Source organism: Oryx dammah, unplaced genomic scaffold (genome assembly GCF_014754425.2).
Source record: "Oryx dammah isolate SB20612 unplaced genomic scaffold, SCBI_Odam_1.1 HiC_scaffold_12, whole genome shotgun sequence".
Lineage (NCBI taxonomy): Eukaryota > Metazoa > Chordata > Mammalia > Artiodactyla > Bovidae > Oryx > Oryx dammah.
Window position 1 is genome coordinate 52,156,449 of NW_024070196.1, and position 20,598 is coordinate 52,177,046.

Sequence of the window (20,598 nt, forward strand, 5' to 3'; positions counted from 1 at the left end):
CAGGAGACCCAGATTCAACCCCTGGGTTGGGAAGATCCCCTAGAGGAGGGCATGGCAACTTACTCCAGTATTCTTGCCTGGAGAAATCCCACAGACGGAGGAGCCTGGTAGGCCACAGTACATGGGGTTGCAAACAGTTGGATGTGACTGAAGCGACTTAGCACACACAGGTCTTGAGAGCAGACTGATTTTACCCATGACCGTTTTGGAGATAAACTCCTTGGCCAACTGCCGCCACCCATGGGCTGAACACACAATTAAAATGAAAAACATACAGATTGTGGCGCTCCACTCTTTTGAGCAGGCGGATCTGAGAAACTCAGAGCCAAATCCTCTTTTGCTGACAGCAGAGGGAGAACCCAGCTCCCAGAGAGGCTGTTTCATGAAGAGGGACATGAGAAGTGGCTTCAGATTCATTTCACAGCCTCAGTGGTGGTGCAGCTGGTCACTGGGTCCAAGGAAGGATGGCCAGGGTAGGAGGTACCAGTGAAGGAGAGGAAGGGCGACTCACTTCAGAGAATTTTTCAAACAGCCAAACAAGTGCTATTTTAGGGATATTTTTCCCCCTCCATAGATCCTTCTGATTTTTGAAGTGCTGTATTTTTGGGTCTGGGCGCAGGAAGTGGCCCTGAGGAGCGGCAGAGCTAAGCCTCCCCTCTCTGGCACTGCCTGGGAGAGCCCCCACGGGATGAGGGTGAGGTTGGGGCAGTCAGGCAAAGGTTAGGGAGGAGAGACCCAGAACAGCTCCAGGAAATGTTTGTGTTTCTCCACTGGGGAGGGAGGAAAAACAAGCTTTTTTTTTTTTTTTTTTCGTGACTTCTGTGTAGCTTCGCTTAATCCTCCAGCTTGGAGAGACTCTGAAGAGAAAGAGAGAGGCTGGAAAGAAAAACTCTTTCTGGGGCAGGTCCCAACAACTCCACTCCGGCATGAATTTCCTCGGTCCAGCCAGCTGCTTCCCAGAAATGACAAGTTGGTGAAGTCACCTGTGTTTCCAGGCCCTGGGGTGCTACAGGCTTCAGCTCTTGGGCCAGGAGGTGGGGGGTGGGGGTTGGGGATGGACCACTTGTGATCCAGCCTCCACTGCAGTGTTGCATTTCCTGGCTGAAGTTTCTGTTCTCCGTGCGGTGCCTGCATCCATGTGCACGTGCGGTACCTGCCTCCCACGGTGAGGAAGTTGGAACGGCGCGGCCGGCACACAGAGCCCTGGTCCTCTGTCCACCATGGCCAACAGGTCGTGCTGCCTCATCCAGGGGTACCACATGCCTGAGGTGATGCCGTCGCTGCTAATCCTCGCCTTTGTGCTCGGCATCCTGGGCAACGGCGTCGCTCTCTGTGGTTTCTGCTTTCACATGAAGACCTGGAAGCCAAGCACTATTTACCTCTTCAACTTGGCCATAGCCGACTTCCTTCTGATGATCTGCCTGCCCTTTCGGACAGACTACTACCTCAGACAGAGGCAATGGGCGTTTGAGGATATTCCTTGTCGGATGGCACTCTTCATGCTGGCCATGAACAGGGCCGGGAGCATTGTCTTCCTCACAGTGGTGGCTGTGGACCGGTATTTTAAAGTGGTCCACCCCCACCATATGGTGAACACCATCTCCAACTGGACTGCGGTTGGCATCGTCTGTGCCCTTTGGACCCTGGTCATCTTGGGGACTCTGTATCTTCTGATGGAGAACCATCTGTGTGTGCAAGAGAAAGTCATAGCTTGTGAGAGCTTCATCATGGTGTCGGCCAACGGCTGGCATGATGTCATGTTCCAGCTGGAGTTCTTTCTGCCCCTTGGCATCATCTTGTTCTGCTCCTTCAAGATCATTTGGCGCCTCAAGCAGAGGCAGCGTCTGGCCAGGCAGGGTCGGATGAAGAAGCCTACTCGTTTCATCGTGATGGTGGCGGTGGTGTTCATTGCCTGCTACCTGCCCAGCGCGTTGGCCAGACTCTATTTCCTCTGGACGGTGCCCTCCAGCGCCTGCAATCCATCTGTCCATGTGGCCCTCCACGTCACCCTCAGCTTCACCTACATAAACAGCATGCTGGACCCCCTGGTATATTATTTTTCAAGTCCCTCATTCCCCAAATTCTACACCAAGCTCAAAATCTGCAGTTTGAGACCTAGGTATCCAGGATGCTTCAGGAGGCCAGAGGGGATGCCCACTTCCAACCTTTGTTGCAAGAGTTGCGTCAGTGTGCCAAATAACTTCCAAAGCCAGTCTGAGGTGCAGTGAGACCTCCAAATGTGACGGATGGCACCAGGACAGACAGACGGACAAAATCAAGGAGGATGGATTGGTGACTTAGAAATACTCCATGCTGAGGGGTGGGGAGCCTTGAAAATGCCGTTCTCTCTTAGCTGTACACTCCTCACTCTGTTGGATACGAAATTCGGATCACTATGCCTTTTTGGAAGGTTCCACTTGAGAAGTGAGTCAGTTGCATTTATATAATTTGATTCTAATGACAGAGGCGTGTGTGTGTGTGTGTGTGTGTGTGTGTGTGTGTGTGTGCTGGGAAGAGCTTGGCCCCTGAGAAATTTTAAACGGCTCAGGTGATATGTACTAATGTTTAACTCTGTCATTCTGTCATGTTCTCTCCCTGGGGGAGTCAGCGAATTTAATGACCGATCCTCTGACCTTAAATCCTCACTTTTCTTGGAAAATAGAAACTGGGGTAAGTCAATATTTTTATTTCAGGCAGAGGGAGGCTCTTTAGAGTGGGATGTCTTGACCCCGAAGATTTTCATCTTCCCAGGGTCCCTCTACTTTTCTGACTTCTCAGGAGCCTAAGAAAAATGACAGCAAAAACAACATGCTGCCAGCTTTTCGGAGTATTTGCATTTCAAAGAAGGTACTGAAGGATATGTTTTCCTGTCCTGATTTTTCCAGTGGAAGCTGAGCACTTGAAAAAGTCCTATTAGCCTTTGGGTAGTGCTGAGTCCAGCGATATTGCTTTGGCTGCTTGTAATGTGACTATGAGTTTAAATTATTCAATCATTCATTTTCTACGTATTTACTGAATTAATATTCTGTGCCAGGTACTTTGCTAGTGTCCCTTTGACCCGGAGGGTCCTTAGTCAACTTGTGTGTTTTGGGGGAGGGGGCAAACAGAGAAGTTAATGACCTTCACCCTTATGATAACTATAGCTTCTAGACCTGTTCTCTACAAACACCGCTGTTTTCCTTTTATTGTAGGATTCTATACAAACACCAAAGGGTGGAAAAGGCAGTAGGCCTTGTGTACATGAATTTCCAAATATGCCCATGGGGTCCTCAGAATGAGATGATTGTATGAACTGACATGCTGCTTCTGCCCTGGATTGGGGGGAGAGATGCCAAGCCAAAATCAGCTCTGTTCTCAAGTCATAAAGCGGTGAAAGCATTCTTGGCTCCTCTCTTCACACGTTCTCAAATTCCCAGGGGATTCTCTCCAATTAAAACCTTTGCATGCATGCTAAGTCGCTTCAGTCATGTCCGACTCTTTATGACCCTATGGACTGTAACTCACCTGGCTTCTCTGTCCATGGGGATTCTCCAGGTAAGAATACTGGAGTGGGCTACCGTGCCCTCCTCCAGGAGATCTTCCTGACCCAGGGATGGAACCTGTACCTCCTGTGGCTTGTGCATTGCAGGCAGATTCTTTTCCATTGGGGAAGCCCATTAAGACCCTTAATCTGCAACTAATACCAATGTTGCATTCTTTGGCCTCAAAACACCCATCTAGGCTGTCCCTGGGCTTCCCAGGTGGCGCAGAGGTAAAGAATCTGCCTGCAATGCAAGAGACCCAGATTCCATCCCTGGGTCATGAAGACCTTGGAGAAGGAAATGGCAACCCACTCCAGTATTGTTGCTTGGGAAATCCCATGGACAGAAGCCTGGCGGGCTATGGCCCCTGGGGTCACAAAGAGCTGGACACGACTAAGTATGCACATATTATATATATTGTTCTTATTAACTCATTTTTAAGGGGCACTGCACAGCCCAGAGATGGAAAACATGGGTTGTACAAACTAGATCAATCTGAGTTACTAGATGTGTGATCTGGGGGCAGATTTTATTTAACCATGTTTAGCTTTAATTTCCTCATCTGTCAAACAGGGGTAACAATAACATTGACATCAGAAGGTCTTTGGGGGACTCTGTTGGTGGCTTAGTGGTATTGGTAAAGAATCTGCCTGCCAATGCAGGGCACACAGGTTCGATCCCTGATCTGGGAAGATCCCACGTGCCATGGAGCAACTAAGCCTGCACACCACAACTACTGAGCCCAGGCGCTGCAACTACTGAGGCCTGTGTGCCTGGAGCCTGTGCTTCACAACAAGAGAAGCCACTGCAATGAGAAGCCTGTGCACCACAAGGAAGAGTAGCCTCTGCTCGCTGTAACTAGACAAACCCCGCGCAAAGCAACGAAGACCCATCACGGACAAATAAAAAACGATTAAAAAGGAAAAAAGAAGGTTGTTCGGTGAATTCACTGAATATAAGATCCTGAAGCACAGGTACTTTGATTACTCTTAAATCCTTAGAGTCTAGAAGTGTGAATGCACACAGTAGGTGCTGAGTAAATTGAATGAATGAGTAAGTGTATGTAAAGCATTAAGTGCATTGCCTGGCAGTAATGCTCAATGTTCTGATGTATTATGTCAACACATTTTACACATAAAGAAACTGAGGCACAGAAGCAATTTCCCCTGGTGTTCAGAGCCCGTAAGTAGCTATTCTGCTGTCACTATGTTAGTTACCCTGCTTCCAGGGGAGAAGTGAAAGCAAGGATTCTTATCAGCTTTAGAACTCTAGACAGAAATCTGTGGAAAACCCATACTTCTGCTTTAAACTCTATTCTTAGTTCACTCTTTCCTGGGCTGCCCCCTTGTTGCTCCATCTTAATAAAAACAGATTCCAAAAGAAAGCCTGTATCCTGTGTGTCATCCTATGTCAAAAGAGTCATGAGACTTTACCCTCCAAGAGAAAAAAGGTCCAAAAAATCCAGGAGCTCATGGTAGCTGAAAGCGTTAGTTGCTCAGTTGTGTTTGTCCAACTCTTTCAGACCCCATGGACTGTAGCCCACCAGGCTTCTCTGTCCGTGAGATTTTCCAGGCAAGAATACAGGAGTGGATAGCCCTTCCCTTCTCCAAGGGATCCTTCTGACCCAGGGATAGAACCTGGGTCTCCTGCATTGCAGGCAGATTCTTTCCCATCTGAGCCACCAGGGAAGCTCTGGTAGGCTGAGGTTCTCATTAAAAAAAACAGCAAGAACAAACCAAAAGAAAGATCCAGACCCCAACCACAGTCTTGATTCTGATTTTGCTTCTTTCAAATTCATAGAATGTGGTGAAATAATGTTACCAATAAATGTTACCAAGAAGCCTTCAGAAATTGTAAGGAAGTGATGTATAGCTTTGTTGATGAAACTTTGTTTAAACTACCTGGAATAGGGAACTGTCATTGATGTAGAAGAAAATGTTGTCTCCTCTGACTCAGGGTCTTTCAGGAAAAGTGATGTAAAAGTGAGAAGGGATAGTAGACCATTATTGTTCACAAATTCTATGGAAAAAAATAAGAGGTACCTTTTATTGGTACTGACTATGAAAATAGATTCTGGACTACTCTCAGAATGGGTTTCCTTACCCTTTCCTACAACTGACATGGTTAAGATGGTGTCTGAGGTCACCAGAGTGCAGGGGCTGCTTGGGTGGGATTAGAACTCTGAGGTGGGAGGTGGACACGTTGTGATGCACAGGCTCAGCTTGCTGCCTCCTGGGCCTTCTAATTCACAGTTTTCCAATATGACGCAAGACCCCACCATCTCAGTGAGTCCATAAATGGCTTCAGGATTAGCTATCCCATTTGAAAGACCAGTGCAAAGAGAAAATGCAAGGGCCCTCATTCAAAAAGCATAAATCATTTCAAGATAGTGACAGCAGGGCATAAACTAAACACAGAACCCTTCTGAACTCATCCATGAAGCTGGAGCCCTACATTTTCAAAACTAATTAATTGATTGATTGATTGATTTTTGGCAGTGTACTGGCTTAGTAGTTGGCATACAGGCTTAGTAGATATGGGTGGGATCTTCCCGGACTGGGGATCAAATCCATGTCCTCTGCATTGCAGGTGGATTTTTAACCACTGGACCACCAGGGAAGTCTGCTGCAGCTGCTAGGTCGCTTCAGTCGTGTACGACCCCATAGATGGCAGCCCACCAGGCTCCTCTGTCCCTGGGGCTCTCCAGGCAAGAATACTGGAGTGGGTTGCCATTTCCTTCTCCAAGGGAAGTCTGGGGCCCTACATTTTATATAGACAGAGTTTGTGATGGAGCAGCATAAACAGATGGGCTTAGAGATGAGCTTACTTTGTATTCAGCTTCCAGTGATGATATGGTTTCATTCATTCATTCCCTCTTTCAAGGAACATTCATTAGGTACCAGCTCTGTACCAGGCACAGTGAAAAGCCAAGCGAAAAACTCACCCTGTGGGTTCCAGTGTAGAAACCAAGGATAAACTAAATTTACCATTCAGGGTAACTGCAGTGAAAGTGGGAAATCTGGGGTTCTACAGGAGAAGCCAGGGGCCCTTAATCTTGGTTGAGGGAACTGCAGGAAGATCAATGGGAATGGAATGGAAAGTCTAGGCTGGGCCACAGCAACCTGGTAAGAGGGGAAGCTGTGAGATTCCCCTGGGTGAGAAGGGTCTGCTCGCAATCTGTCCTGACAGAAGATTCATGAAAAGACTTGCAGATCCTTTTCCTTTTAGACAAGAATTCAATGTATTTCATTACAGAAGCATGTTATGTTTTCATTCAGAAATCAAGGAACACACAGATATGTAAAGTAAGAAGTAAAGATCTTCCTTTCTTTCCTCTTAATCTGATTTCTAGAGGTCGTGACTTTTAACGTTTGGATACATACGCACTTGCACAAAGGTAATGAATCTTTCATTGTTAAAGCAAGATAGAAAGATAGAGTCTTGCAAGCTATTTTATCATGGACTGTTTCCTACATCAGTGCGTGCACGCTCAGTCGTGCCTGACTCTGTGACCCTATGGACTGGAGCCTGCCAGGTTCCTCTGTCCATGGGATTTCCCAGGCAAGAATAACAGAGTGGGTTGCCATGCCCTTCTCCAGGGGATCTTCCCAACCGAGGGTGCCATGCCCTCCTCCAGGGAATGTTCCTGACTCAGGGATCGAACCCAGGTTTTCTGCATCTTCTGCACTGGCAGGCAGGTTCTTTACCACTGAGCCACCTGGGAAGCCCTCCTAAGTCAGAATAGAGATCAATTTCCTTTTTGAAATTAGTTTATTCAACTAACAGACATTTATTTCTAGTTTTCCTCTATTGTCAGGATGCTATGGTGAACATACTGAAAGATTTACCTTTGGGTTGTGTCAAAGACTTTGGAAGATAGATTTTTAGACATGGAATTGCAGAGTCAAAGGCACACTGGGTGAGGTCAAGTGCACAGTGGCTGAGAGGAGAACCCTTGGAGTTACATCTTGTACGTTCCAATCCTATCTCCTTTTTTTTACTAGCTGTGTGACCTTGAGAAAATTACTTAACTTCCCACTGCTTCTCACTTATTTTCCTTGTCTGTAAAAGAATAGTACCTATGCATACTACCTATCTCTTAAAGCTATTCTGAGCACTAAATTAGTTTAGCGGTATAAAACCCCTACGATAGTAACCAACATTGAGTTCAGTTCAGTTGCTCAGTCTTGTCTGACTCTTTGCGACCCCATGGACTGCAGCATTCCAGGCCTCCATGTCCATCACCAGGTCCTGGAGCTTGCTCAAACTCATGTCCATTGAGTCAGTGATACCATCCAATCATCTCATCCTCTGTTGTCCTCTTCTCCTCCCGCCCTCAATCTTTCCCAGCATCAGGGTCTTTTCCAATGAGTCAGTTCTTTGCATCAGGTGGCCAAAGTATTGGAGTTTCAGCTTCAGCATCACTCCTTCCAATGAATATTGAGGGCTGATTTCCTTTAGGATGGACTGGTTGGATCTCCTTGCAGTCCAAGGGACTCTCAAGGGTCTTCTCCAACACCACAGTTCAAAAGCATCAATTCTTTGGTGTTCAGCTTTCTTTATAGTCCAACTCTCACAACCATACATGATTACTGGAAAAACCATAGCTTCAGCTAGATGGTCCTTTGTTGGCAAAGTAATGTCTCTGCTTTTTAATATGCTGTCTAGGTTGGTCGTAACTTTCCTTCCAAGGAGCAAGCGTCTTTTAATTTCATGGCTGCAGTCACCATCTGCAGTGATTTTGGAGCCCCCCAAAATAAAGTCTGTCACTGTTTCCACTGTTTCCCTATCTATTTGCCATGAAGTGATGGGACCAGATGCCATGATCTTTGTTTTCTGAATGTTGAGCTTTAAGCCAACTTTTACGCTCTCCTCTTTCACTTTCATCAAGAGGCTTTTTAGTTCCTCTTAACTTTCTGCCACAAGGGTGGTGTCATCTGCATATCTGAGGTTACTGATATTTCTCCTGGAAATCTTGATTCCAGCTTGTGCTTCATCCAGCCTGTCATTTAGCATAATGTACTCTGCATATAAGTTAAATTAGCAGGGTGACAGTATACAGCCTTGACGTTCTTCTTTCCTGATTTGGAACCAGTCTGTTGTTCCATGTCCAGTTTTAACTGTTGCTTCCTGACCTGCATATGGATTTCTCAAAAGGCAGGTCAGGTGGTCTGGTATTCCCATCTCTTTCAGAATTTCCCACAGTTTCTTGTTATCCACACAGTCAAAGGCTTTGGCATAGTCAAGAAACCAGAAGTAGATGTTTTTCTGGAACTCTTGTTTTTTCGATGATCCCACAGATGTTGGCAATTTGATCTCTGGTTCCTCTGCCTTTTCTAAAACCAGCTTGAACATCTGGGAATTCACAGTTCACGTACTGTTGAAGCCTGGCTTGGAGAATTTTGAGCATTTATTGACTAGCGTGTGAGATGAGTGTTATTGTGTGGTATTGTTCTTTGGGATTAGAATGAAAACTGACCTTTTCTAATCCTGTGGCCATTGCTGAGTTTTCCAAATTTGCTGGCATATTGAGTGCAGCACTTTCACAGCATCATCTTTTCAGATTTGAAATAGTTCAGCTGGAATTCCATCACCTCCACTAGCTTTGTTTGTAGTGATGCTTTCTAAGGCCCACTTGACTTTGCATTCTAGGATGTCTGGCTCTAGGTGAGTGATCACATCATCGTGATTATCTGGGTCATGAAGATCTTTTTTGCACAGTTCTTCTGTGTATTCTTGCCACCTCTTCTTAATATATCTTCTGCTTCTGTTAGGTGCAATGGCACCCCACTCCAGTACTCTTGCCTGGAAAATCCCATGGACGGAGGAGCCTAGTTGGCTGCAGTCCATGGGGTCATTAAGAGTCGGACACGACTGAGCGACTTCACTCTCACTTTCACTTTCTGTGTATTCTTGCTACCTCTTCTTAATATATCTTCTGCTCCTGTTAGGTCCATACCATTTCTGTCCTTTATTGAGCCCATCTTTGCATGAAATGTTGCCTTGGTATCTCTAATTTTCTTAAAGAGATCTCTAGTCTTTCCCATTCTATTGTTTTCCTCTATTTCTTTGCACTGATCACTGAAGAAGGCTTTCTTATCTCTCCTTGCTATTCTTTGGAACTCTGCATTCAGATGGGTATATCTTTCCTTTTCTCCTTTGCATTTTGCTTCTCTTCTTTTCTCAGCTATTTGTAAGGCCTCCTCAGACAACCATTTTGCCTTTTTGCATATCTTTTTCTTGGGGATGGTCTTGATTCCTGTCTCCCATATAATATCACGAACCTCTGTCCATAGCTCCTCAGGCACTCTATCAGATCTAATCCCTTAAATCTGTTTCTCACTTCCACTGTATAATCATAAGGGATTTGATTTAGGTCATACCTGAATGGTCTAGTGATTTTCCCTACTTTCTTCAATTTAAGTCTGAATTTGGCAATAAGGAGTCCATGACCTGAACCACAGTCAGCTCCTGGTCTTGTTTTTGTTGACTGTATAGAGCTTCTCCATCTTTGGCTGCAAAGAATATAATCAATCTGATTTCGGTGTCGACCATCTGGTGATGTCCATGTGTAGAGTCTTCTCTTGTGTTGTTGGAAGAGGGTGTTTGCTGTGACCAGTGCATTCTCTTGGCAAACTCTATTGGTCTTTGCCCTGCTTCATTCCGTATTTCAAGGCGAAATTGGCCTGTTACCCCAGGTGTTTCTTGACTTCCTACTTTTGCATTCCAGTCCCCTATAATGAAAAGGGCATCTATTTTTGGGTGTTAGTTCTAGAAGATCTTGTAGATCTTCATAGGATCATTCAACGTCAGCTTCTTCAGCATTACTGGTTGGGGCATAGAGTTGGGTTACTGTGATATTGAATGTTTTGCCTTGGAAACGAACAGAGATCATTCTGTTGTTTTTGAGAATGTAAGTAATTTGAGAAATTACTTTGAGAAATCCAAGTACTGCATTTTAGACTCTTTTGTTGACTATGATGGCTACTCCATTTCTTCTAAGATATAATGGTCATCTGAGTTAAATTCACCCATTCCAGTCCATTTTAGTACACTGATTCCTAGAATGCTGATGTTCACTCTTGCCATCTCCTGTTTGACCACTTTCAATTTACCTTGATTCATGGACCTAACATTCCAGGTTCCTATGCAATACTGCTCTTTACAGCATCAAACTTTACTTCTATCACCAGTCACATCCACAACTGGGTGTTGTTTTTGCTTTGCCTCTGTCTCTTCATTCTTTCTGGAGTTATTTCTCCACTGATCTCCAGTAGCATATTGGGCACCTACTGACCTGGGGAGTTCCTCTTTCCGTGTTCTATCTTTTTGCCTTTTCATACTGTTCACGGGATTCTCAAGGCAAAAATACTGAAGTGGTTTGCCATTCCCTTCTTGAGTGGACCACGTTTTGTCAGAACTCTCCACCGTGACCCGTCAATCTTGGGTGGCCCTACACGGCATGGCTCATAGTTTCATTGAGTTAGACAAGGCTGTGGTCCATGTGATCACATTGGTTGGTTTTCTGTGATTATGGTTTTCAGTCTGTCTGCCCTGATAGAGAAGGATAGAGGCTTATGGAAGCTTCCTGATGGGAGAGACTGACTGAGAGGGAAACTGGGTCTTGTTCTGAAGGGCTGGGCCATGCTCAGTAACTCTTTAATCCAATTTTCTGTTGATGGGTGGAGCAACCAACATGGAGTAGCTCTATTTCTTTTTTTAAATTATTATTATTATTTTACTTTTTGACCATGCTCTACAATAGTGCCCTGACCAGGGATCAATTCCACACCCCCTGCATTAGAAATGTGAAGTCCTAACCGCTGGATCACCAAAGAAGTCCCTGGAGTAGCTCTACTTCTATTCATCCTTATTATTATATTGTATTAGCTCTTATTAAAACCTTAATAGATACCACCAAATTACTCAACAAAAAGGCTGAACCAACTTAGACTCCCCCGATAGTGTATGAAAAAGCCTTCTTCCACACTCTCGCCAGTGGGCCCTTGTTTGGTTTGTTTAACAAGCATTTTTTTTTTCTTCTTTTTTGTAAAAACCAAACAAAAACTTTCACTTCTTTAAAGTGATAAAGTCTGGCTTATCAGTTTTGTTTGTGTGTGTGTTTGATGTTGTACCTAGAAAGGCTCTGCCTAAGCTAGTCATGTTGAATTACTCTTAGGATTTCTTATAAGAGTTTTATATCTTATGTTGAGGTTTATAATCCATTTGGAGCTCATTTCTGTGTCCAGTTCAAGGAAAGGACCCAACTTCATTCATTTGTCTATTTAGTCATCCAGTAGAAATGGCAACCCATTCCAGTGTTCTTGCCTGGAGAATCCCAGGGATGGGGGAGCCTGGTGGGCTGCCGTCTATGGGGTTGCACAGAGTTGGACACGACTGAAGCGACTTAGCAGCAGCAGCAGCGGCACTTATTGAACAGATGATTTTTTCTCCCATGGATTTGTCTTAGCACCCTTGTCGAAAATCAGCCGACCATATGACTTCCTTCATGGTCCAGTGGCTGACGTAGAGGGCCTGGGTTCAATTCCTGGTCAGGGAACTAGATCCCACTTGCAGCAACCAAGAGTTCAGGCATCACAACTAAAGTTTCCACATGCCACAGTGAAGATCTAAAATTCTAAGCACCACAACTAAGGTTCAGCACAGTCAAATAAGTAAATAGATACTAAAAAAAAAAAAAAAAAAAAAAGATGAAGAAAATCATCTGACCACAAATGCAAGAGTTTATTTTTGAACTCTCAATAATCTTGCTCTATTGCTCTATACATCTATTCTTATGCCAGAATCACACTGTCTTGATTATTATAGATTTGCAGTTAAGTTTTTAATTGCAAAATGTGAGTCCTCCAACTTTGTTCTTCTTTTTCAAGATTATTTGGTTATTCTGGTTTGCCCTCAGACTTTTTACGTTAAATTTAACACTGTGTTTCAAAACTCTGAAATATCCTTCTCCTTTCTTTTAATGTCTCTGCTAGTCAGTATTGCCAGCTTCCTCTGCCCACTAACTTTCAATTTCTCTGACTTTATCCTCTTCACGGGAGGTCCAAATGTCTCTCCTTTCCCAAATGTCCCAACTCAGTGTCATTTACTACCTACAGAGTCCAGGTCCCCCCAGATAGCACCAGTGAACTGTGCTTCCTGAACCCCCACCCTTATGTGGCCCCTCCCTGTGAAACATGGACTGACTCGGTGACTCGCCTTGGCCAGTAGAATGTGCTGCAGGTGATGTCCTGGGATTTCCGAGCCATGGCATTAAGAAGGTCTGCATCTCTGTGCTCCCAATGCCAGGGGCCCGGGTTCGATCCCTGGTCAGGGAACTAGATCCCACATGCCACAGCTAAGTGTTGGCATACTGTAACTAAAACCTGGTGCCATGGAAGGAAGGGAAGAAAGAAGGGAGAGAGAAAGAAAGAAAGAGACTCTGCTTGTGTGCTTTTGGAAATGTTGAGTAGCCTTGTAAGAAGTCCAGCATACTCAGTGGAAAGAATATGTGAAGAGGCTGTGTACAGATGCCATAGAGAGAGACACAGACCATATGAAGAGGAAGAGATGCCCAGGCATCCCAAATGGCATGAGTGAGCCTCCCTGCCATCTAAGAAACCCCAAGCAAGGACTGACGAGCTAAGCTCAGTCAAGCCATAGTAATACAATGGTGACTCTTTTTCTGTTTTTTTTTAACAGTGACTGTTTTAAGCCACTAAATTTTGTGGTGGTTTTTGAAATAGTAATAGATCACTGAAACAGAAACCTCGCTACATTCAATGACAAACAGTGAGAGTGCCGAATTCTAACCACTAGACCACCAGGGACAGATGAATAAACAGCAAAGCCCTATTGCACAGTGCAGGGAAATATACCCAATATCTTGTAGATAAATCAGAATTGAAAAGAATATCAAGAATATATATATGTGTGTGTATATATATATATGTATAGCTAAGTCATTTTGCTATACAGCAGAAATTAAACACAACATTGGGTTTCCCTCATAGCTCAGTCGGTAAACAGTCTGCATGCCAATGCAGGAGACCCAGGTTCGATCTCTGGGTCAGGAAAATCCTCTGGAGATGGAAATGGCAACCTGCTCTGATACTCTTGCCTGGAGAATCTCGTGGACAGAGAGGTCGCAAAGGGTTGGACACGACTGAGCGACTAAACCCCCCCCCACCAAACACAACATTGTAAATAAACTATACTTCAATAAAAATTAAAAAAAAAAAAGACAAACCATGAATTAACCTCTCTAAGCCTCAGGTTTCTGATCTGTGATCATAACAGGGCAACTCCTCATGGGTTTCTGAGAAGATTAAATGAGATCATGTATGTACAGCTCTTAGCCACATGCCTGGCACAAAGCAAGCAGTTGATAAATGAAAGCTATTGTTATTTTTAATTTTAAAAAGTAGTTCCATACTGCTCTGGGGCACATTCCAGTTGTGATAAGAGAACTAAGAAGGGAGATTTGAGTTCATGGTGAAATTCATAAATGTTAAGTGGAGTTCCCCCAAACTTGGTGGAATCACTGCCTGAGCTGCTGAAATGAATCACTAAAACAAGTTTCTGTATAACTCATGCACTAGCAAGAAAAAAAAATGCATAAAAGGAAGACAGGAGCGAGACAAAACATGCCCATGACACAGTGGTAAGACTGGGAATTCCACAGCAGGGCCAGGATCCAGGGAGGCCAGGATTGACACTCTTTCTGAGCAGTTGTGAACTTGGGTTTAGAATCCTAGGATGTGAGAGCTGGAAGGGCTCTGGAAGATGGTCTCATCTTCCACATTACATATGGGAAGTTCAGGGGTTAAGAGGTTTCATGGGTAATGATGGAGCCAGAAAAAAGCATCCAGGGCCTCCAACTTCTCTTGCTCTCTCTTTTTTCCAAATGAAGCAATATCTATTCTTGTTTTTTCCTAATTTTATCCAAATATTATGAAATTATAAAACTTTCAAAGGTAGACAGAGTGGGGGAAGGGGAGGGTGGGACGAACTGAGAGAGTAGCATTAACATATATACTCTGCTGCTGCTGCTAAGTCGCTTCAGTCGTGTCCGACTCTGGGCAACCCCATAGACGGCAGCCCACCAGGCTCCCCCGTCCCTGGGATTCTCCAGGCAAGAGTACTGGAGTGGGGTGCCACTGCCTTCTCTGATATATACACTACCAAGTGTGAAATAGATAGCTGGTCGGAAGCTGCTGTAAAGCACAGGGAGCTCAGCTCAGTGCTCTGTGATGACCTAGAGGGGTGAGAGGGAGTCTCAAGAGGGAGGGATATATTTATACTTACAGCTGATTCACACTGCTATACAGCAGAAACTAACACAGCATTGTAAAGCAATCAGCTTCCAATTAAAATTTTTTAAAGTAATAAATAAAAATAAACAGACAAATAACAGTTTATGAGGGGAAAAAAGAATTAGATTGGAATTGACATATACACACTATGTATAAAATAGGTAACGAATGAGAACCTACTGTACAGCACAGAGAACTCTACTCAGTGCTCTGTGGGGACCTAAATGCGAAGGAAATCCAAAACAGAGGGGTATATATATGTCCTGATAGCTGATTCAGTTTGCTGTACAGTAGAAAGTAACACAACATTGTATAGTAACTATGAAGTGAAGTGAAATTGCTCAGTTGTGTCTGACTCTCTGCGACCCCGTGGACAGTAGCCTGCACCAGGCTCCTCCGTCCATGGGATTTTCTAGGCAAGAGTACTGGAGTGGGTTGGCAAAAATTAAAAACAAAACAGAAAGAAAACCTTACAAAGGGAAGATCTCTTGCAAATTCCAGCTCCCGGAAATAACTATTGTGAATAGTTGGATTTTCTGACTCTTAGCTAATAAAGGCCCTTAGGGTTACATTCTGAATGTCACTGACAAGTCCACATTCATCTGAGAAGGGAGCAGGATATTGACAGGCATCAAGGATAGGAAACAAATGCTAGTCCTTTCACTTGAGTCTGTCCACACCCACACAATGTGACCTCCTGGTGCAGCCTTACAGATGGGGCAATAATATAATAAGAGGCAGTGTAGTGTATTGGTTAGGGATGCAGGCTTTGAAGCCAGTGCCAGATTCAAATCTTATGATCTGTGTAGCCTTGACTATATATATGGCCAACTTCTGTGAGCTTCACTTTCCTCATTTCGAAATAAAAGTCAGTAGTAGGCTCTCCCTCATGGACTGAAGTCAGGGGGAAACAAGCGAATGTATTTAAAGCACTGAGCATGCCACCCGACATGCAGGAAGCTATCCCTAGCATGACCGCCCACGTCATCTTCATCGTCTTCATCACCGTCTTCATCATCAAGTGCCACTGCTCCCTGCGTGAGCCTAACACGAGATCGTCTTGACTCCCATTTACTGGGAGGAGTCTACAAACCCCTATGGCAGAACCTGGGCGTGAAACTAAATAAACACATGTCTGGGACTTCCTGGTAGTCCAGTGAGTAAGACTCTACACTTCTACCGCAGAGGGAGCAGGTTCGATTCCTGGTCTGGGAACTAAGATCCCTCATGCCGCATGATGTGGCCAAATTTTCAAAGATTAAAAATAAACAAATGTCTTAGTTCTCACTCAGAGTAGAAGCAACACAACTGAGAAACTCTTGCACAGCAAGAACTCATCAGACCAAAATATTCCAGGGTAGAAATGTTCTGTAAGGATTTATATACCCAATTATACTGAAAAGCAAGAAAATGATGTGTGAAATGGTGACCTCCTGCAAGGCAGAGTTCAAAGTCTTCTTAGGTCCTCAAAGTTTAATTTTGTAAAAATGGAGGATTTTAAAATATCACGCACATTGGGCTTCGCTGATGGTAAATAATCTGCCTGCTGATGAAGGAGACATAGATTCGATCTCTGATCTGGGAAGATCCCATTTGCTGTAGAGCAACTAAGCCCATGGGCCACAACTACTGAGCCTGTGTGCTAGAGCCTGGGAACTGCAACGACTGAACCCAAGTGCCGCAAGTACTGAAACCTGGCACCCTAAACTGTGTTCTGCAACAAGAGAAGCCACTGCAAGAAGCCTGAGCACTGCAACTGGAGAGTGGTCCGCACTCAAAAGCCAGAGCAGCAGTGAAGACCCAGCACAGCTAAAATTAAGTAAAATGTATTAAAAAATAAATCTATAAATAAATAAAATTTTACAAAATCGAAAATATCATGTACATTGTGAGGGAGGTTGTATATGGCAACAGCTGGTAAACAAGAACTCGCTGTACTTTCTGCTCAGTTTTGCTGGGAATTTAAAACTGCTCTAAAAAATAAAGCTTATTAATTTTAATAAATCACATCCTTAATGATAAATTACTTACTTGAGCATGGAGGCATCTCAAAATCTAACACAAACAAAGGAAAAACCCAACTTATTGTAACATACCACTGGCAACCCAAACTGGGTTCAAGTTTTCAAGCATCTTATGAAATGGCATGCTGCTCTCAAATAGCTTCCCCCCACCCCCACCCCCCACCCCCGCCTTAGCTGGGAATTAATTGCAGCATTCTGGTGTAGAAAGGCAATCCATGCTTGTACGGAAAAGATGGCCTGGAAACATCAAATGCAACACATCTGTCCTCATAAAATACTGCTGCTGCTGCTGCTAAGTCGCTTCAGTCGTGTCCGACTCTGTGCGACCCCATAGACGGCAGCCCACGAGGTACTGGACAATTACTATTCTCTTGGCCTTCTGTCCCCCTTCAAAAATCACACACACACTACCATTTCTTAAAACACATGCCTACAGATATTCCATGCAAATTCTTCATGCTTCTGTTGAGCACAGTAAGTTAATATTGCTGTTGTTGTTTTGTTCATTATGCAAGGCAACCACATGACTGTGAATTAATTCTCCTGTGCTAAGTATTCAGTATACGAGCACACAGGCTTACACGTTTCAGTAATTCACAATGACAGTCAGCTTGCCCAAGCATATTCTTTACATTTAGAAAATTTTGTGGGTTCCTGTCTCCCCGGGGGATTTTTTTTTTTTTTACTTGTTTATGCAAACAGCAGGTTGCACAAGAGCCTTGCTGGCTTCTTTTTTTTTTTTTCTTAAAGCGATTTCGTAGTTTCCTGGTAACCATTCAGTCATCTGTTTCAACACTCTGACATGACATAAAGGCGAGCGCTGAACCACAGGTTCGCCACTCAGACCTGCACCTCGTTCTCTGAGCCTTGATTAGGTGAGCTGCTCCCTGGAGCCAACGCGATTCACTCATGAACCCTTCCCAACTGCAGAATCATTTTCTGAAAATAGGCGAGAAGAACTGCTGTGTGTTCCGTGATGACTTCATTGCCAAAGTGCTGCCGCCAGTCGTGGGGCTGGAGTTCGTGTTCGGGCTCCTGGGCAATGGCCTTGCCCTGTGGATTTTCTGCTTCCACCTCAAGTCCTGGAAAGCCAGCCGGGTTTTCCTGTTCAACTTGGCCGTGGCTGACTTTCTCCTGATCATCTGCCTGCCGTTCCTGGCGGACAACTACGTGCGGAAGTGGGACTGGAAGTTTGGGGAGATCCCCTGCCGGCTCATGCTGTTCATGTTGGCCATGAACCGCCAGGGCAGCATCATTTTCCTCACTGTGGTGGCCGTGGATAGGTACTTCCGGGTGGTCCATCCCCACCACGCCCTGAACAAGATCTCCAATCGGACAGCGGGCATCATCTCCTGCCTCTTGTGGGGCATCACCATCGGCCTGACGGTCCACCTCCTGTACAGAACGAGGTTGATCGAGAATCAGGGTTCGAAACTGTGCAGCAGCTTCAGCATCTGCGACGCCTTCCGCTGGCACGATGCCATGTTCCTCCTGGAGTTCTTCGTGCCCCTGGGCATCATCCTGTTCTGCTCAGTCAGAATCGTCTGGAGCCTGCGGCAGCGGCAAATGAACAGACACGCCAAGATCAAGCGGGCTATCAACTTCATCATGGTGGTGGCCATTGTCTTCATCATCTGCTTCCTGCCCAGCGTGGCCGTACGCATACATATTTTCTGGCTTTTGCGCAAGGCTGGCACGGAAAACTGTGACATCTATCGTTCAGTGGACCTGGCGTTTTACATCACCCTCAGCTTCACCTACATGAACAGCATGCTGGACCCTTTGGTGTACTACTTCTCCAGCCCATCTTTCCCCAACTTCTTCTCCACCTTGATCAACCGCTGCCTGCAGAGGAAGGGGCCGGATGAGTTGGATAACAACCGCAGCACCAGCGCCGAGCTCACCGGGGATCTGAGCACTACCAAGAATGTTCCTGAGGCTTTGATGGCCGATCTCAGTGAGCCGCAGAGCCCCTCTTATCTGAATCCAATCTCCAGTTAAAAAGGCCAAGCCAAGAAAGGAGAAGATCATCAAGGACCAGGATCTCTGGAGAAGCAGTTTGGCTGCTGCACGGAGTAACAGAGCCTTGGTCTGTGGTTTCCCAGAACTTCCAGATTCGGAGAAGCAGACTTAGGGCATTGGTGTGACGGCGTGGGCTGCTTGCCTGTAGCGTGTCTCCACAGGAACCTTGGGGAATGGAGGATGAAGCTTCCAGGTGTCTAAGACTTCTGTTCAATCTTGGACACTTGCAGAACTGAAGATGGCAAAACTGTCCACATTTCTGCTGCTGGAGTGTTGGAGCCACAGAGAGGCCCACTGGCACCTGGGACTCAACAGGCCTCTTCCTGTCACCTGCCTGAGACTTGTTTGGTTCTCAGCTCCTGGAGCAAGGTCTAGCTTCTTGTGGGCTCCCACTGGGATAAGGAAAGCTGTGATTGGAGAGGAATTATTGCATCTGAAGGGAGCCCAGGCATCATGAAACAAGCCAGGAGGACACCTGGGTTCGGTGGAACCGATCCTTCTTTCAGCCATGATTTGGCAGAAACGGACCAGATAGAGAGATTCATGAGTTTCCGTTAGTATCTTGAGTTTCCAGTGGTGGTAAGAAGGGGCTTCGCCCCAGGAGGGTCTGAGCAGAACAGTGTTACTAAGCAAAAGGAAATGACATTTCTGTTACAACCTGCAGCCAATCCATTCCTCTTCTGTTTACACTAATTTGAAGGTTGAGCAGTTAAAAAGGCTCCAGGGAGAAAGCAGCTTCCCACCTCTGTTTGCTTTTATCACTCAAAGGGAAATGCTGTCCTATGGTTAGAGGGGGGAAAGATTTCCTCCTGGTTCATTTGCTTGTGTTTCTGTTCTTTTAAGAACTCTACCCCTTCAATAAACTTTGATATGAGATACATAGTCTGGTGTTGCATGTGTCTGGGTGATGGTTCACAGACATGGACTTCTTACTTAAGTGGAGACCTTTACGGGTTGTTAACTGTGCCCTGGAAGAAAAAAAAAAAATACCACATACTGTAAAGTGTGAGAAAGGGATGTGGAATCTGAGCCGCAGCATGAGGTAGTTAAGTCAAAAATTACATATGCATTAGAACAAGGATGGGAAAGAGTTGGGAATAAATAAAAGTGATTTAATCTGGAAGGGCAGTACAGACAGGATTGCAAGAGCACTTTGCTTTTATTTAGGGGGTGGTGAATACTGCTAATGGTATGGTGAATGCTGCTATTAGTATTTGTGTATCAAAAAAAGGAATCTGGCCAGGCTGGGATTTTTGCATAGGAGGGGGAAGACAGACCTTCCTAAAGAATGGTTTCAGTTCCCAGTGCTGGGAAGGAAAGGAGATGTACTGGTTTGAGGTGGTGATCGGTCCAAGTTTCTGTTACATGCTCATTTCCACTCATTGTTCATTAGCAAGATGAGGCTTGCTTTGACATAGTGACTTGGGTGCCGATAAGGAAGGCAGACACTCAGACTCCTGGCCCCAGTGGAATGGCAGAAAAGGAAGAAAGATGGATATTTTGAGGTTCTGAAGTGTTTTCTGAGCAGTTTGCTTGTCTGATTTTTCAATTAACTCCTAGAGACTGAAAGTTAAAAGCAGAGATCATCTTTCTTAAAGAGGAAGAGATGATCAGAGAAGAGCTCAGAGGAAAGCAGGGATTCCGCCAGCCTCAGATGCATGAGTCAGCAGGGAACCTGTTTGTGAAACCCCTATTTGTTCAGAACAACCGAACAAC

At 45.0% G+C, this 20,598-nt stretch overlaps 2 protein-coding genes across 2 annotated transcripts; both read left to right on the plus strand.

The window, feature by feature from the left end:
* Nucleotides 1-610: 610 nt before the first annotated feature.
* Nucleotides 611-2,999, plus strand: HCAR1 (hydroxycarboxylic acid receptor 1). Its single transcript, XM_040250715.1, has one exon. The coding sequence runs from the start codon at nucleotides 1,221-1,223 to the stop codon at nucleotides 2,226-2,228; it is 1,008 nt and encodes a 335-aa protein (XP_040106649.1). The 5' UTR covers nucleotides 611-1,220; the 3' UTR covers nucleotides 2,229-2,999.
* A 14,597-nt stretch (nucleotides 3,000-17,596) lies between these two features.
* Nucleotides 17,597-19,764, plus strand: HCAR2 (hydroxycarboxylic acid receptor 2). Its single transcript, XM_040250706.1, has one exon. The coding sequence runs from the start codon at nucleotides 17,770-17,772 to the stop codon at nucleotides 18,859-18,861; it is 1,092 nt and encodes a 363-aa protein (XP_040106640.1). The 5' UTR covers nucleotides 17,597-17,769; the 3' UTR covers nucleotides 18,862-19,764.
* Nucleotides 19,765-20,598: the final 834 nt, after the last annotated feature.

What these genes read in the sequence shown, in the direction of transcription:
- HCAR1 (XM_040250715.1), top strand. Translation starts at nt 1,221, where the DNA reads ATGGCCAACAGGTCGTGCTGCCTCATCCAGGGGTACCACATGCCTGAG.
- HCAR2 (XM_040250706.1), top strand. Translation starts at nt 17,770, where the DNA reads ATGAACCCTTCCCAACTGCAGAATCATTTTCTGAAAATAGGCGAGAAG.